At 39.0% G+C, this 18,330-nt stretch overlaps 1 protein-coding gene across 6 annotated transcripts in view; it reads left to right on the top strand.

The window, feature by feature from the left end:
- Positions 1–11,616: 11,616 nt before the first annotated feature.
- The window catches only part of SPC25 (SPC25 component of NDC80 kinetochore complex), a 16,859-nt gene continuing 10,145 nt past the window's right edge, over positions 11,617–18,330 (top strand). For 2 of the 6 annotated variants that reach the window (XM_024756657.1, XM_024756652.1), the window contains exons 1-4: positions 11,617–11,699; positions 12,795–12,947; positions 13,041–13,106; positions 17,363–17,509. In XM_024756657.1, the coding sequence (XP_024612425.1) occupies positions 12,809–12,947; positions 13,041–13,106; positions 17,363–17,509 (352 nt within the window). In that variant the 5' untranslated portion in view covers positions 11,617–11,699; positions 12,795–12,808. Of the gene's footprint in view, positions 11,797–12,794; positions 12,948–13,040; positions 13,107–17,362; positions 17,510–18,330 lie in introns of all 6 variants that reach the window. The other 4 variants (XM_024756651.1, XM_024756655.1, XM_024756654.1 and 1 more) reach the window with 4 other exon arrangements.

The following is an 18,330-nucleotide window of genomic DNA, read 5'->3' as shown; positions in this document are numbered from 1 at the left end:
GGGGAAGGGCCCCGGCAGTGGGAGGCCTGGTTTCCCCAAAAAAAAAAAAAAAAAAAGAATCACTGGGATAAAGCATTCATATATAACCTGTTCTCCTTTTGATCTTAAGCCCCTCTCTATGCCAAAAGTCAACCTGAAAGAAACTTCAGTGACATTTAATATGTCAGCTATTGGGTGTAACTGGATTTCCTGTCAAATTCGATTTTTGCACTAAGTGATTTATCTTGTTATCAAGGCTTCGGAGAATCTATCTCTAGAATTAAAGAATAAACCACCCTAATTTCCAGGAGAGGTGAAGCAATGGTGGCAGTTGAAATGCACTCCTCATAAAACAGGACGTAATGATGGCAACTTTGCTCACTGAGTTTCCTGGGCTGCTCACCTGGAAGGAGCTTAAAATACAGCCTGGTTTCTGTGGATGAGAACTCGGGTCTGATAGTCACTAAGTGGGATGGCAAATGGCACCAGGTCATTTTCCAGAAAGTGACTTTACAAGGCTTCCAGGAAGTAAATATTAATCTCTGTCCACAGTGAGAGCCTTACCAGTCTCCTTTATTATTCTTATTGCAGTGGGAGGAGAACCAGGGAGTAGTCAGCCAGCCCTGGCTCTCCCCACATTTCGCTCTTCCCTCAGGCAGCCCATGAATTACACTCACCCTCCTTCTGCCAGTAGTGTGCTAATCTGAATCCAAGTGATGTAAACGCTGGGATAAAATCAATTGTGCTGAAAACTCATTTGTGCTTTAGAATGTCTTGCATTTATGCTCTGCCAATTATTTACCTTTAAAAATACTCCATCTTATTATCCAATTTTAACTTCACAGAGGTCTAGTAATCCTCATTTTGGGGATGAGGAAATGAACAAGTAACCTGCCCCAGGTCATTTCTTTAGTGCAGGAGCCCTGTTTGGAGATGAAATTTTGTTTCCAGAGCAATGTTTCTTCTTAGTCTAAGCCTTGGCTGGGTTGCTCAAGGCCAACATTGGTGAGATTTTTAAACAGCTGCAAAGTGAATAAAAGCTGATGCTATAACCAGCTTGTTTCAAATGCTTTCAACCACCCAGAACTCCAGTTTACCTGGATCATGACTGGTTGACACTGAAGCACATCTGGCCAGCTGCTTGATCACTAAGAACTTCACAGATACATTCACCACTTTGAATTGTTGGCTGGCTTATCCCATCATTTGACAGCAGGGACACAGTGGGGATTCAGTGGCTATTCTTACCTTCCCAGTCACTGACATCTTCCCTGAAGGAAATATCAAGCGGCATGAAGGTGGGCACCTCAGGGCTTGAAGGGGGCTCTGATTCCCATCCTCTACTGATGGCCCTGGGACCCAGCACACATTTTCTTCTCTGGGAACAGTCATGTATAGAAATAAATTAAAGCCACCCAAATGAGAGCAAACAGAGGTTATTTACTATTCTGCTCACTATAGCAAGAGTCAGCCACCATCTCATGCATCTGACACAAACTCAAAAATGGGCAGAGGAGTGGAAACACTTTATAGTGAAAAGAAGGAAGGCCTCAGGTATGTTCTGATAAGAGGTTGTTGGCATGGGCAAGCTAGAGAGGAGTTTACAAGAAACAGAGCATCTTAGGTGATTGGTTTGGGAAACATATTTTGTTTTCTCTGGTTGGTCCTGAGTTGAAGCCAGGGGCGAAAAATAGGGAAGCTAACAGTCACTGACCAAGTCCTGACCATTCTTGGCATTTTGCTTCAGAGGCTGTGGTCAAAGTTCTGTTGTCATATTTGGTCCAGCCATTGTCCGTTTGTATGTTCAGTCTTTCACAAGACAAATTGAATAAGCATATGTCAGAAGTAGTTTATGTGGCATCCCACCAAGAAATGAGGGACTCCCATGTCTATCCTGTGGTTCTATAATTCTTATTATTCATTGAGTTAAAATGAAGACATACACTTCCTTGCCAAGGACAAATCAATTTATTCAAGTATATCACTACTCTGTGAGGCATTAGCCTTGACTAATCAGAGTCTGTGCTCCTGGCTTTTTTGTTTTTGCATATTCAGGTTCTATAATTTCCATAATCTCTTTAATGAACCATAAGGAAGGACATTGTTTTATTCTTTTTCTAAGAAGCGTTTGAGCTACATATTTCATCATATGCATTTTCTTCAGAAACATCCTTAAATCAAGGTGTGAATGATATCAATACATTGTGTCTTATAATTAAAAATTCAACTTCCTGCTCATTCAGTCCTTCAGCGTCTGTGGACTGTACGGAAGTTGGCTGCACATTAGCTTTTCATCTTAGGTGGATAATTTTAGAAGACTGTCGCCTGGGGACCATCTGGTTCTGTAGACTGTGGGATAATTAACCATAGCAAAGCACCTTGATTTCTTTTGCCTTTTAACAGGATCTGCAAAATCGGTTTCTTCCCCATAGTTCATCATTTTTCGTCTTTTCACATCTTAGCTTATATGAACTTTCTCAGAGTTGCCTTCTCTGATCAGCTTCCTCACCATTCCTGTAATAGTGCTTTCTCTCCAACACTCTTTTCTTTTACGGATTGTATTAGTCTTCCAGGGCTAATATATGCAGTACCAGACTGGGTGTTTTGTTTTCATTTTTAATTAATTAATTTATTTTTGGCTGTGTTGGGTCTTCGTTGCTGCACGCAGGCTTTCTCTAATTGTGGTGAGCAGGGGCTACTCTTCGTTGCGGTGCACAGGCTTCTCACTGCGGTGGCTTCTCTTGTTTCGGAGAACGGGCTCTAGGCACGTGGGCTTCAGTAGTTGTGGCACACGGGCTCAGTAGTTGTGGCTCGCGGGCTTAGTTGCTCTGCGGCATGCAGGATCTTCCCGGACAAGGGGTCGAACCCGTGTCCCTTGTATTGGCAGGCAGATTCTTAACCACTGCGCCACCAGGGAAGTCCAGACTGGGTGGTTTAGATAACAGAAATTAGAGCCTACAAGTCTGAGATCAAGGTGTTGGCAGGGTTGATTTCTTCAGAGGCCTCCGTCCTTGGCTAGCAGGTGGCATCTTCTCCCTGTGTCCTCACATGGTCTTCCTTCTGTACAAATGTGTCCTAATCTCTTTTTATAAGGACAACAGTCGTACTGCATTAAGGCCCACCCTAATGACTTCGTTTTAACTTAATTACTTCTTTATATACCCTAACTCCAAATAGTCACATTCGGTAGTACTGTGGGTTAAGACTTCGACATATGAATTTGGGGGGGATGCAATTCAGCGCATAACAGGAATTTAATTACAATTTGTAATTGTATATTTGTCTTGAGCTTATGTGTTTAATCTCTCGCTCCTGCACCACAGTACAAGCTCCACAAAATAAGGGATCATGTTTGCTGTGTATACGAACCACCAGTACAGTCCCTAGCACAAGCCCATGCAGGGGCTGATTTCCCATGATGCTGGAAAATCTTGCATGGGCCCCTGGCAGGGCAGGTTATTGCTGAGAGCTGCTGCAAGTTGTAATACTAATTTTATAGTCTTTTTCTTAAAGAGAGCACCCAATATTAGAGAAGCTTTAGATCCCACAAGATCTGGAACTAACCCTAGGCCTGTTATAGTTATTTAGTAAATGTTTCTTGAATGAATGGATTTATTAAGTCACAAAACTTGATATGACTGCTAACTTATACAGAGGCAGTTAATCTAAACTCGAATGCATTTTTCCACAGAGATGATGTTATAAGGTGTCCAGATCAGGAAAGCTCCTTTAAGGTAGAGAAAATTATGTAAAATGTTTATCTAAGAAAAGAGTAATATTTGTAAGCATCTGCTTATGTTTAAAGATAATAGAAGAATAAACAATTTTAAATGTTTTAAGGTTATCTATAAAGGAGAGAAGGGAATAGAGTATAGGGAATGGGAAAAACTAAATTTCTTCCAAGACACTTATTTTTTAGATTTGAATTAGAAGCCATGTAAATAGTTTACATAATTATAAAATTAAATTCAATTTTAAAAGCAATTCCTAAAAAATGTTAAAATGGAACACATGATGAAAAGGAGAACTGTGCTTACTTGACCCATTGTACCTGTAAACTCTTCACTTCCAGCTCTACAGTACTTATACGTGTTTATGATTTTGTTCCTGTGGGAACCCTGTTTTAAAGCATTTCCTTGGTCCTCCTCAGTTTGCCATCTGCCACCCGTTGCTTGGGGTGGAGATGCTCCCCAGAACTTTTCCTATGTGGGTCACAGCAGGAGGGAGATTCAGGAGGTTGGTTCTTTTTGGTACTAATAATCTTTGAGTGGATTTTTCCCACCAATAACGGAGCCTGCCTGGTAAGCTGGGTCATTTTGAAGTAAAGGTTGGTAGAGTTCAAGGTTTCTCCCAGATCGATTGACCAAGTGATGGAGCAAAGCCATTTCTAAGCTCTGTAGATCAAGATCCAAAAATGGATAGTTTCCTCTTCCTCCTTTTCAGGTTGTCTTTCTCAAAGTGTGGTCTATGGACCACCTGCATGCAGATTACCAGGTGCAGTCCAGATCAGCTAATCAGACTCTTTGGGAACATGGTCCAGATATGTACATTTTGGTAAGCTTCCTATGTGGTTCTTATGCGCATTAAATTTTAGAAGCTCCATCTTAATTCACCTCTCCCTTGATACAAGGCACCATACTCTTCCTGTGCATCCTATGTGTAGTTTACCCTTCTTTATAGAACTTTCTCACTTCTATCCTAAGGCATTTTCTCTCAATTACCTTATTTGGGGCCTATACTATCCCACTCTTTCCCGTGGATGTAGGCTTAGTGTGTTCTGGCATTCATCCTTTTATAATCTCATTTTCTTTCTTTTTTTATCTAAGGCCCATGGTAGACACCCCAAAAATCTTACCTATAATTAACATTAGTTTTTCTTATTTTGCAAAATAATGTGTATAAGTGGAGTTGACTTCCAATTGTGAGATTCTTGATCAGAGTAGAGTAGAAGTAGGGCAAAGTGATAAAATTTCAGTCTTCCACTCAATTCTTCTGTTGCTTCTCCTTTGCACTGTGACACCTCTGCCTCTTCCTCCCTCTCTCCCTTTTCTCTCTCCTTCTTCCTCTCTCTCTCTCCTTGCCTCTGTCCCACCCTCACACTAAATACTTATTGAGCTCACTCTTTGAATCGGTCACAAACGTCAACCTTCTCCTATAGCCTGAGAGCAAAGACGACTCGAAGGGAGCAGACCCAAATCCATACTGTTCACCGTTGTATCTCGGAATCAAGCCAGGTGTGCTCCACATAATGAGGGGCTTCAGAAAATTGTACAGCCAACCACCATCCCCTTTAGGATCAACACCTTTTCTTCCTGCTGTGGTAGAACTCTGCATTTAACATGTTCTGTTCATGTTTTGTACGATGACTAGAACTCTGCTAGTCAACTGACATGTGCCAGTAACAGCATGTCTGAACAAAAGAAATCTTTAGGAGTGTGTGCTTTGGGGTCTAATATTAGCCAAATCTGGTCAGTAGGCTAGGAGTCCCTTACCTGAATTTGATTTATTTAGAAGTCGTTGAACTTCTTGAAATCATATGCAAAATATCAGTGCATGTGCACATTTCTTTGAAGAAGGCCATAGCTTTCACAAGATTCTCAACGGCATCCCTGACTCAGACAAGTTAAGTAGAACATAAGGTTCACTGGGATCCCATCCACTCACTGTCCATGGTGCTTATGCCCAGGATCCCCTCATTTCCTCAGTCTCTTCAGAAATATCTTCAGTCCTCCAGTCTCCTCAGCACAATTTGTTTGTCTTAATGCCTTTTTTCCTCTTAACAGCTAGATTAAAAAAAATCTTTTGTTTGGGGGGCAGAGATAAATTAGGATCTTGGGATTAACATATACACACTACTATATATAAAATAGGTAAACAACAAGGACCTACTGTATAGCACCGGGAACTATACTCAATAGCTTATAATAACCTATAATGGAAAAGAAGCTGAAAAAGAACATAGCACTGTGCTGTACACTTGAAACTAACACAACATTTTAAATTAACTATATTTCAATTAAAAAAAAATCTTTTAACCCGATAGCCAGTCTCAAAACCCTGTACTTGTTGCCTTATTTTTAGTTAATTCCAGTAGCCGAATGATTCCAGTTCTTCCCAGAACATTCTTATTCTGATTCATTTAGATTTTCCTGAGGTTTTGATTTTCAGTAAATCTTGCCTGTTTTACTTAGATTGCAACCTGTAGGGCAGAGGCTAGAATTTCTTCGATATGCTTTGCCATGCCAAATATTATATAACCACAAGATATATTCTTATAACATGAACCATTCATCTATGAGTTATAGCACTCACTGCAATTCAACATCATTCAGAGATATTTGATTTTAGCTTGTGTCACTGGTGCAGTGGCAATAAACAATAATTTCTTTTGGAGGCGTTGACCTTTAATGTCTCTGTGCATGGTCGTTATCCTTTTACCACAAGCTTATCTGCCTTCTGCCAAATAAATTGTATTTAAGATCTCTCCAGTGTCACCTTGCAATGTAAAATGGATTTATTTCAGACCGAGTTTATACCCTAGTGACTTTCAGAAAATAATTACCTCCACTCTGGCTAGCATCCCAGGAATACTGGCATTCCATAATGACACTATTATAAGTGACCCAGCTACAGCTGTTCCAGGTACCCCCTCCATGAGTCTCATTATGCATTCTTCCCTAGAAATGATCATGAATTATACATTTATAAACTTTTTCCTGGATCACCAAAGGACCCAGTGGAGTTACCCTTGGACAATACTATTCATTTTCTTCACAGTAGGGTTAAGATACTTTATAGCTGGGTTCATATTTTGTAGATGGTCTAAAGAATTCCTACTGTGGGCTTCCCTGGTGGCGCAGTGGTTGAGAGTCTGCCTGCCGATGCAGGGGACACGGGTTCGTGCCCCAGGCTGGGAAGATCTCACATGCCGCGGAGCGGCTGGGCCTGTGAGCCATGGCCGCTGAGCCTGTGCGTCCAGAGCCTGTGCTCTGCAACGGGAGAGGCCACAACAGTGAGAGGCCCGCGTACCGCAAAAAAAAAAAAAAAAAATAGAATTCCTACTATGTGTATTCTCAAACTTCAGTGTGCATTAGAATTACCTGGATAACTTGCTAAATCACTAATTACTGGGACCCACACCCAGGGTTTTCAATTCAGTGGGAATGGAGATCAGTCTGAGAAGTTGCATTTCCAACAAATTCCTAGATGAGGGTGATATTGTTGGGTGCATGCAGAACATCACTTTTGAGCAGCACTAGTGGTGCAAGACATAATTCTTACCTGTACTGGTCAGGACAGGGCTAACTCATACCTCAAGGAGCTTGTGGTCTCACAGGGAAGATATTTATGTAAATGACATACTGCTGTCTCCTTAGGGGGTAACAGATAGAGTAAGTGGACAAGAGGAAAAGCAGATTTAACTTTCAGCTTATGAGATCAAGGCAGGCTTTGTGGAGGAGGTGGCAAGTGACTGAGCCTTGACTGATGGGTAGAATTTAGAAATGCAAGACAGCAGGATGAAATGGAGAAATGCATTCCATTTGAAATATATTGCATTAAAAACTGTAAAAAAAAAATCCCCTTTTTTGATATTTACGAGGCAATTCAAAATTTGAAATTGTTAAAAATTTCAATTGTCTCATAGATGTCAAAATTGTTTTTTTTAAACAGATTTTTAATGCAATATGCTAATCAATTAATGTTAATGTTTTTAGTGTTCTAATGGTGTTGTGGTTATGTCAAAACGAGTCCCTAACTTTTAGAAAGTCATACTGAGATATTTGTGGGTGATATGACGTGCTGTCTGGGAAAGTGGATGGGGTCTGGATAGAGCAGTGTTGGCCAGTGGTTGATGATAGCTGGGGCCTTGTGACGAGTACATGAGAGATTCATTATACTATTTTATTCACTTTTGTGTATGTTAGAAATTCTTCATAATAAAATTTTTCAAAAACAGAAATTATATGAGCAAAATTAACCTAAAGAAGTGCAGGGCTCATTGTTTATTTCTATCAGAATATAAAGTAAACAATTGAACAATAAGGGTAAAATGGTAACTTGAGACCAAGTCAATCAATGATTTGACTTGAATGCCGCTAAGGAATATGGATTTTTAAAGATATTTTTAAGATAATGAAGGAACACTGAAAGCGTTTTGAACAGGGAAATAATATGAAAAAAGTGCACTTTGAGAATATTATTGTGGCAATGGTAGGCAAAACTGATTGGGAGGGCAAGAGTCTGAAGGTAAGGACCAGGTAGTAAGGGCCTGAATAGAGATCTAGAGAATAGAAAAAAGGGAAGGTGGGGGTGGTGGAATATAGGTGAATCTGTAGGTGTTGGCAACCAGTTAACTATAAAGAAGTCATGGAAGATACCAAGATTCTGAACTGGAGGACTGGGAGAACTCCAGTGCCATTAAAAGAAAGGGAATATTGTGGGCTTCCCTGGTGGTGCAGTGGTTAAGAATCCACCGGCCAATGCAGGGGACACGGGTTCGACCCCTGGTCCGGGAAGATCCCACATGCCTCAGAGCAACTAAGCCCGTGAGCCACAACTACTGAAGCCCGAGTGTCTACAGCCTGTGCTCCGCAACAAGAGAAGCCACTGCAATGAGAAGCCCGCGCACCACAACCAAGAGTAGCCCCCGCTCGCCGCAACTAGAGAAAGCCCACGCACAGCAACGAAGAACCAACGCAGCCAAAGATAAAATAAATAAATTTTTTAAAAAGGGCATATTTACCAAGAAAATGATAAAGTTTGTTTTTGAAATGTTACTAGTGAGGAATCTTTGTGATATGACCAGAAGATAGCTAGAAATCTGTGACTGGAATGCAGAAAAGTGGGCAAAACAAGCTGAATCTGAGAGACAACTATATGAGATGGGATGAGATTGCCCTGGGAAATAAGTTGGTGGGAAACGAGGGTCAAGGACTTTGGGAAGCATCTAAATTTAGGGATTAGGGAAGAGAAGAGGAACCAGAGAAGGGACTAGTAGAGAGGTAGAAGGTATAAAACTTCACGTTCGTGTAGGTACTTTAGCTTAGTGGCATCAACTATTCTGCCCATAACAATTAGACCAAAATTAAATTACGAGAAATAAAAACTGAATATTCGTTGTACACGCATGTTCATAGCAGCGTTATTCTAAATAACCAAAAGGTGGGAACAACCCAAATGTCCATCAATGGACGAATGGAGAAACAAAATGTATATGCATATGTATTAGTCAGGGTGCTACAGAGAAACAGAACCAAGAGGATGTGTATACATGTGTAATAAGGAATTTGCTTCTGTGAGGATCTTTTGGATGTTTCTGCCCACTCATACTAGAAGTCAACCTAACAAAAATAGTCCACTAAAGAGGGCAAAAAAATGTCAGGTACAAGATGTTCACCTTAGTCTAAGAGACGTAGTTGCAGCCTGTGTCAGTCTTGATTATCTCAAAGCCTTGCTAATGAGCAGTTTTTCCATTTTGCTCACGGATCAGTCATGCGCATCCAGATTCCATCAAAAATACATTAGAGAGATGGTGCAAGCATTATTCTAATCTGAAGAAATAATTTATTATCTTGAACTAGTAAATGGCCTAAAGAAATTGCTGAAAATGTTTTTGATTATTGTTAAAAATTTAGTATTCATTATGCTGAAACTAAAATTGTGTTTGTGAGACACTGGCAAATTATTAAATGGATAATGCTAAATAACCACACCTAACTGATTAATTAATTCAACTTGGATTGGGGTGGAAGGGTTGAATTCTGTATTTATCCAGACATAGCAGAATGCATGTTTCCTTAAAAGAAGAATTGTACAAGTAGTGTGATTGTCTTGTTTTGGGAGCTACATGCATCGCCTTAGCTAAAGTTAGTAATGAATTGCAACAATTTCTCTATTTCTTTGCTAACTTAGATTTTGTTCTATTTAAAGTCTTATTTATATGTGTTTTAATATGACAACCTATTGTATAGGAAGTAGGTAGTGTATAAATCATAAAAACAAGAAGGCATTTTGAGTACTTACCTTATAAGGACCTAGTCCAAGGTATTTGCATTTACTTTCTCTTTTAGTCTTCACATTGGGTATAGGAGGAAGATACCACTCTTACTGTTATTATTATTATTACCCTCACTTTACAGATAAGGAAACTGAGGTTCAAGAGACCAAGTAGCTTACCCACCGTCACACTTATCAAATGATGGAGCCTGGATGTCAAACCCAGGCAGTCTTACTACAGAGTTGAAGCTGTTACCCACTGTGTAATTAATTGAAGAAGTAAGTTGACTACAGGACATTAGTACTTGGTTAATATGTACAACAATATCCTCTGAAACTGAACAGATTAAAATTATAATTCATGATGCTTCTGCCTCTCCACAACACCCCTCCCCCAACACACCAAGTCTACTGTGAAGGCAATTTCAATTCTGCCAGCAGTATCACCGTTGTCTCAAACCTTAAATTACCTCTGACTTATGTCTCTCCTTGCACTTTTATATACAATACAGCCAATCAGAGACAGCAGGTAGCAAGAATCTTAGTTATTAAAAATTTTTTTAATCTATTATTTTTTATTTTTTTATAGTATTGAACAATACTATATTAGTTTCAGGTATACAACGTAATGATTCAATATTTTTATAGAGTATATTCCATTTAAAGGTATTTATAGGGCTTCCCTGGTGGCTCAGTGGTTAAGAATCCACCTGCCAATACAGGGGACATGGGTTCTAGCTCTGGTCCGGGAAGATCCCACATGCCGCGGAGCAACTAAGCCCATGCGCCACAACTACTGAAGTCCACGTGCCTAGAGCCCTGCTCTGCAACAAGAGAAGCCACCTCAGTGAGAAGCCCGCGCACCGCAACGAAGAGTAGCCCCCGCTCACTGTAACTGGAGAAAGCCCGCGTGCAGCAACGAACACCCAACGCAGCCAAAAATAAATAAATAAAACAAATTTATTTTAAAAAGGTATTATAAAATACTGGCTATATTCCCTGTGCTGTACAACACATCCTTGTTGCTTATTTATTTTATACATAGTAGTGTGTACCTCTTAATCCCCTACCCCTATCTTGCCCCTCTCCTGGCTCTTAAAAGTTTTGTGTCATTGAATTTCTACTGGGTTAGGGACTACCAGTACTAGGTACTGCCTTTTAATGTCTTTGCTTTAATTTACAGGATCAAAAACAGAGAATGAAGAAATTTTGGAATTTGTTATTATTAGAAGCCAGTAAACAGTAATATTTCAGCCACTTCCCAATGGAGAGTTATTAAATCATGAGACAGATTATGCAATGGTAGTTTTATTAGTTTTATTTAAGCTACGGGTAGTATCAAAGAAGAGGCTATATACTTGGCAACAGAATACAATTAAAGTCCAATATTTATATCTGTTACATAAACTTTTATTTGAAATGGATGAATGGTCCGTCAGGCCAGTCCTCCAGGAACTATATTGATACTTTTCCTAAGGAGAGCGGAGAGTCCAGCCGCTCTCAGAAAGAACTACCTATCCCAGAATGCCCTTTTCTCCATCTTTCCCGCGAGAATCCCGGAAGGCTAGCTCAACCAATCCCTTCATGAAGAGCCTATACTATCAGCCAATCAGAAAGCGAAAGGGTGCACAAAGGCGGGAGGCGGAAGGCGCCATAGGTTTGAAATAAGAAAGTTGGCGCGGCTGCGGGATCCGGTTTTGGAGACCCGCTGTTGGCTGGTATCGGTTCGTGTCTTTGTGGGGCAGGTGGTCGGGCTCAGGCCTGCCGGAGAAGGTGGTAATTGAGCTGGGCTCCGAAACCCGCCTGTCGCGATTGGGGAAAGTGGGTTTGGAGGCGGAATGCGTGTTTTCGGGGGCGGAGTCTGAAATGCACGTCTTGTTGCTGTTTGGGCGTCTGGGCCTTGCAGGGTGGGCAGCGACGAGGCAGAGGGGTTTGGGGTTTCGCCAAGACATGTCTGTGACCTTCCTGGAAAGATTTGACGTCACTGGGAAGGTTTTAGCGTTATAGAGAACTGGTGGGTCCTGGAGTCTTACAGGACATCCTTTTACAGAGGAGGACACTGAGGCCCAGAGAGTCGAGGTCAAGTACTAGTCCTGGACTAAGCCCACTAAACTCCCCTCCAGTCTCCGTTTTACTGGTATCTTTCCCGGTCTGGGGGTGGGGGAGGGAGAGGGAGTGTAGATGTGTGCGATCTTATTCTATGATAGGGGCCCTGTCATTTGGGACCTGACAATCCAGGGTGGAATCAGAAAGGTCAGAGTTGGAAGGGGCCTTAGAAGTCACCAATTTTACTTGTGAAAAAAGGAGGCAGAGTCATTTCCCCAAGGTCAGAGAGTGTGTAAGTGTTATGTGAGGTCACACTACTAACGAATTCCTGGGAGGTAGAGTGTCCTGATTTCCTGCTGCACCTTGACCGTAGTTAAGTCTAGGAGGCTTGATCTGCCCTGGAATATCTGGAGTTAAAAGTAAGTTGTTATGAGAGTAGGGGATTAACAGATGCACATTATCCTATATAAAATAAACAACAAAGGTTTACTGTATAGCACAGGGAATTATATTCAATATGTTGTAATAAACTATAATGGAATAGAATTGAAAAATTATAGATATATACATATATATAACTGAATCTCTTTGCTGTACACCTAAAACTAACACAATACTGTAAATCAACTGTACTTCAATAGGAAAAAAAAAAAAAGTAAGTTGCTAACCATTTTCTAGCAAAGATCAAACTGCCAAAATATACTTGATTGGAATATGTGGCTGATATGGTTTCAATAACTTAAAAGATATAATGTGTCCTATTTGTTTTCTAGCATTGTCTTACAAAATGGTAGAGGACGAACTGGCACTATTCGATAAAAGCATAAATGAATTTTGGAATAAATTCAGAAGCACTGTCAGTGACACCTCCTGTCAGATGGTGGGCCTAAGAGATACCTACAAGGATTCCATTAAAGCATTTGCAGGTACCTCAGTTTAACTTGTAACATGCTGTTTTTGTTTGTTTTTTAGTGTAATTTCAGCTGAATTGAAACTTCACCTCCCAATTTCTCTTTCAGAAAAGCTGTCTGTGAAATTAAAGGAAGAAGAACGAATGGTTGAGATGTTTCTGGAATATCAAAATCGTATGTGACAATCTGTAGAAATGGATCACAGAGGGTTTTTTTCTAAATTAAACATCTTCATGAAATCCCTCATACAAGTAAAACAATGTATTTATAGATATACAGTGTATACACATATGAAAATAATGAACATATGTGTACCCATAATGCAGCTTCATAAATGGAACATCCCATGTTATACCTTCCTCTTCTCTCACCTTCTAGAACTAATCTGTCAATATTTTAATTTAGTATTGAGTTTTTGAATGTTACATAAATGGCATCATTTTGTATGTATTCTGTCCCTTTGTTCACTCAGCATTATGCTTGTGAGATTCATTTACACTGATGTGTAAATGCCTGAATTTTTTTGAAATGAGTTTCACAGACTAGGGTTTGAAAATCTGGAATTCCCTCAGCTCTTTGGGTGTAGGGTTAATACTCTGACGGTTTCTCTTTCCATATTTTTACTGCTGTTCTTGCCTTCTCTTTACTACGCCTCTGCAGATTGTCCAGAGTGGATCGGCAGCTTTTACTGAGTTCTCACACACAGACCACAGACGTGTAGCCACAGTCCGAAATCCACTGGAGATACTAAATTTAGCTGCACCATGTTTTGAACACTACTAAATCAGAGTGCCTTTATGTGGGACACATGTGGTTAATAGGCCACAGTCCCTGATTGTTTCTTCTGCTTTGCTTTGAGCACTTAGTTTACTCATTATCTGGACCCTGAAGGCATTTGATCTTGGAAACCTGGTAGGCTGTTATGGTAGACTTCTACCCATGTTTATTTTCTAAGCTGCCCTGAAGCTTCCATGTCCTTTTACTGCTTCTCATTCCCTCTGTAACCACTAGCAGGAAGGAAAACCGTGTGTGTGTGTGTTTGTAAGAGTGATATTGAGTTTAGGTCCTTTACACACTCTTGGTTTGTAGAATCCCTAGGGATTAGAAAATTAAGTTTGAAACTATAAATTTTCAAAAACTACAATTCATCTCAAAGTGTGCTCTGAATGATTATCTGTAGTGTGAAGATGTGTTCTAAATAGTTTAAAATCTAAAAGCATTATCAATTATTTTTCTTTAAAAAAATCAGTTTATACTTGAACAGAAATATAATTTACATAAGTTTGATTAATTCGTTGAACATTTAACTGCTATTTGCCAAGCACCAAGGAGGCCAGATGTAAGCTATACACTGCTCACAATTTAGTGGAAGACATAGGTAGGAAAACTACAATTAAAATACATTGTAATAGTTGCTATAATGATGGGATGGGAATTTAGTGACGTAGAATCTGGAGAGCTTGAATTTTCCAGTGAGGATTACAAAATACTTAACAGCTAACCCTTATGTTATACACCACATGCCAGGCCCTATACTGAGCTCTTTACATATGGTGATTCACTGAATCCTCACAACAACCCTCGGAGGTATATTTATTGTTTTTAATCCTACCTTATGGATGAGGAAATAGGCACAGAGAGGTTAAGTAAGTTGCTCAAGGTCAGACAGCTGGTAATCAACAGAAACGTGATTTGAATGTGCACAGTCTGTCACACTGCCCTGGAGAAGGTCACATAGAAGAGGGTTGGGGAAGTCCATCAGAGTCAGTGCCCGTATTCTAGAGGAGGGAAGAGCATATGGAATGTGGTGGAAACATGAGAGCTTGTTGAGTTGTGGGATGGCTAGAGTACAGTGTGAATGGGGAGTGGCAGAGAAGTGGCCGGTCAGATGATGAAGTACATTATGTGTTGGGCAGAGGAGATTTATTTTGCAGATGAAGAAATTAAAGGCTCACTGAGGTTAGGAAACTTGCCTAAGATCATATATTTTGTAGATAGAGGGACTAGGATTGCAGCTGAAACGTCTGTGCTCTTTCCAGTGTACCATCTCACCTTTCCACATAGAAGGGAAAGTGTAAGGGGGGGTTCCCATGGTGAGTAGTGAAAGTTTGAAATATTGGCCCTGGCGAATAAAAGAGCTGACTATAAACATATAAAATAATAGTCATGCAATACTGAGGGCCCTTACATTTGTGTTGGCACAAATCCACACAATTGTTCAAATGTTAGAATGAAAACACTCACATATATGGTATTTATGTACCACTTAATAGTTTAAAACTTTTCAATTATCATTGGATACCCTAACCCTGTAGCGAAAGTAAATGGGCAGCCATTATTATTCTCGTTTTACAAATGAGGAAAAGAGGCCCCGAAGTTGTGATTTGATCAAGGTCCTTGGGTAACAACTGAGAAGCCAGATGGGAACTGAGAACTTTTGACTTTAAAACTGTATCTCTTTTGCAGTACCGTTCTACTTAATTATCCTTAAAAAGTAGCATTTTTCTTTCTAGTAATTCTGATAAGATGTTTATTTTTAAATTACACCTGATATAATGTGATCATGTCCAAATTCTTGGAAAATATAGAAAAATTAAAAAATATCTGTAATGTTGAGAACCACACTTAACAGAAGACTTTATAGTTTTTATTTTTCATATGCTATCTAGGTTTTTTTAAGATAGTTGTGTTCATGGTATCTATATAACTTTGTATCATTTTTTTTTCTTTTATCTACTATGGCAGGATTTTCCCACATTACTGAATTCTTTGAAAATATATTACACATTATTGATATACTGTGTTTAATAGTTTACTTATTAGTCATATACAATGTTTTCAGTTTTTCAACATTATAAATAACTGAAAATAATTTTTTGTATATGAATACTTGCTACATCTTGTTTTCTTAGAGGAACTTTGTAAAAATGAAATTACTGGATCAAAGGACATGAATATCCTTAAGACTTATTTTGCAATGTCAATATTTTCCAAAAAAATATATTTTCTATATGGACTCTAGTATTTTTCATTCTCAACACTAGCTATTATTTTTGTAAACATTGTTATAATAAATGAAAATTAGTGTTATTGCTTTATTTGCATTTCTATGATTACTGAGGTTAAATCATCTTTTGTATTTGATAACCATCTGCATTCTGTGTTTCCTCTGTTCATTCCTTTGCTGGTCTTTTTCTTAGGAATTTATATTTGTGTCTTCTTTAGATTAAGAATAATTACCTTTGTTGGGAGAGGATAGTTTAGTGGTCAAAATCATGACCTTTGAAGTTAAGACCTGAGTTTGAATCCAGGTCTTACTGTTGATTGCATTCTAGCAAGTAAAGCTGTGAGCAAGTTATTGAGTCTTGCTGAGTCTTTTCCTTCTTTTTTTTTTTAATTGAAGTTATAGTTGGTTTACAATGCATTAGTTTTGGGTGTACAGCAAAGCGATTCAGTTATGTATATGTATGTATCTATTCTTTTTCGGATTCTTTTCCCTCATAGGTTATTACAAAATATTGAGTAGAGTTCCCTGTGCTATACAGTGGGTCCTTGTTGGTTATCTATTTTATATATAGTATTTTCTTTTTCTTTTAAAAAAGAGTAAGATGTACATGGTAATTGTATTACTGTGAAAGTTAAGTAAATTTATATAAATATAAGAACACAGTATCTAGCATATAGTAGAGTTTTTATGCTTATTTGAATCAAATATGAGTTTGTCTCCTTGCCTGCCTTTCTCTTTGATTTCTTTTTGCCTTTGAGTAAAACAATCTTTCCCCATATAGTTAATTTTATATTCACAGATACTGCCTTTTAGGTTTCATAAGATTTCATTTTACATTTAAATATTTAATAAATTTGTTTGGGGAACAATCTACTTCTTGACTTACGATATTTATCATATTAATTTGCTAAGTGTACCAACATTTGTTTTCGAATTTTTTTTTTGCTTTAACTGAGCTGTAGGTCTGTTCTTCCTCCCTACCTCCCTCTCTTCCTCTCTCGTTTCTTCTTTTTGGTATATTCCAGAATTATTTATATAACATTAAAGTTAGCTATTTCTTCAAAGCATCTACAAAGCCATCTTCTAGAGTTTGGTTGCCTTTGGTGGTAGGTTTTATTCATGTATTTATTTGGAGGGGAGAGCTGCAAAGGTCATGAACTTCTGATTTTGTATTTCGTGGTTTAATTTAGTATTCTCATTTTAATAAGTATTTTTGTCTCTCCATTTTTACTTTCAAAGACAAACAGGAAAGACTAGATATGGATTTTTGTTGTTCCTTTACAATTTTTACAATCATCGGGAAATGCTTACAATTAAAACATTCTTTATTAATTTTATGAAAGTCAGTACTTTGCTCTTATCTTAGATACATGTTGACAAGCAAAGCATATAGATTCTAGCTAATACTTTATGCTTCTTACAGAGATCTGCAGGCAGAATAAGCTCATTCAAGAAAAGAAAGAGAATTTGTTGAAGTTGATTGCTGAAGTAAAAGACAAAAAGCAGGAATTGGACGCACTGACCGCAAATATCCAGGATCTTAAGGAAGAATATGCTAGGAAGAGGGAAAGTAAGTTTCCAGTTGTACATGTATTTAAAACAACCTAAATTTCAAAGTGGTGATGGTTCACAGTGTGGACATCTTGCCTTCTCCCCAGCTCACCGCCACAGGTGGCTAACATACGTCACGGTCACAGCCAGCCATTCACCTCTCTGCAAGGTGTCTGTGAAGTTTGCTAAGTGCGTTTCATTTTCCTTCTTTTGCTTAAACATCCTTTTGATTTCTGATAGAACCAGAGAATAATGAAATTGATATGGGAGTTTAATTAAGCAAAGTGGGAGACAGTTTCACTAAGTAAGATTTGCCTGGGAGAAACCGTAGTGTAATTCATGCAACAAATTTATTGATCATACATTCTCTGTCAGGAACTATTAAGCATGCTTTTCACACTGCAAAGCCTCTTTGTCTAAGACGTTCACATTTTTTTTTTTTTTGCCATACGCGGGCCTCTCACTGTTGTGGCCTCTCCCGTTGTGGAGCACAGGCTCCGGATGCGCAGGCTCAGTGGCCATGGCTCACGGGCCCAGCTGCTCCACGGCATGTGGGATCTTCCCAGACCAGGGCATGAACCCACGTCCCCTGCATCGGCAGGCGGACTCCCAACCACTGTGCCACCAGGGAAGCCCCGTTCACATTTTTTAAAAAGGGTGCTTCTTTTGGATAGGAGCCTTATTTGCCCACAAATGAAATAATCAATTCTAAAATCTCTTGAAAATAGCAAAGTTTGTTTTGTGACTGCTTTTCCTTATAGAGTTTGTGTACCAGTCAACATTATTTTTCTCATCTGCTAAGTATTACTTAGGGAATACTGCACTAAATTTAAAAAAAAA

Source organism: Neophocaena asiaeorientalis, unplaced genomic scaffold, assembly GCF_003031525.2.
Source record: "Neophocaena asiaeorientalis asiaeorientalis breed wild unplaced genomic scaffold, Neophocaena_asiaeorientalis_V1.1 scaffold6, whole genome shotgun sequence".
NCBI lineage: Eukaryota > Metazoa > Chordata > Mammalia > Artiodactyla > Phocoenidae > Neophocaena > Neophocaena asiaeorientalis.
This window is presented reverse-complemented; position numbering and strand designations above follow the sequence as displayed.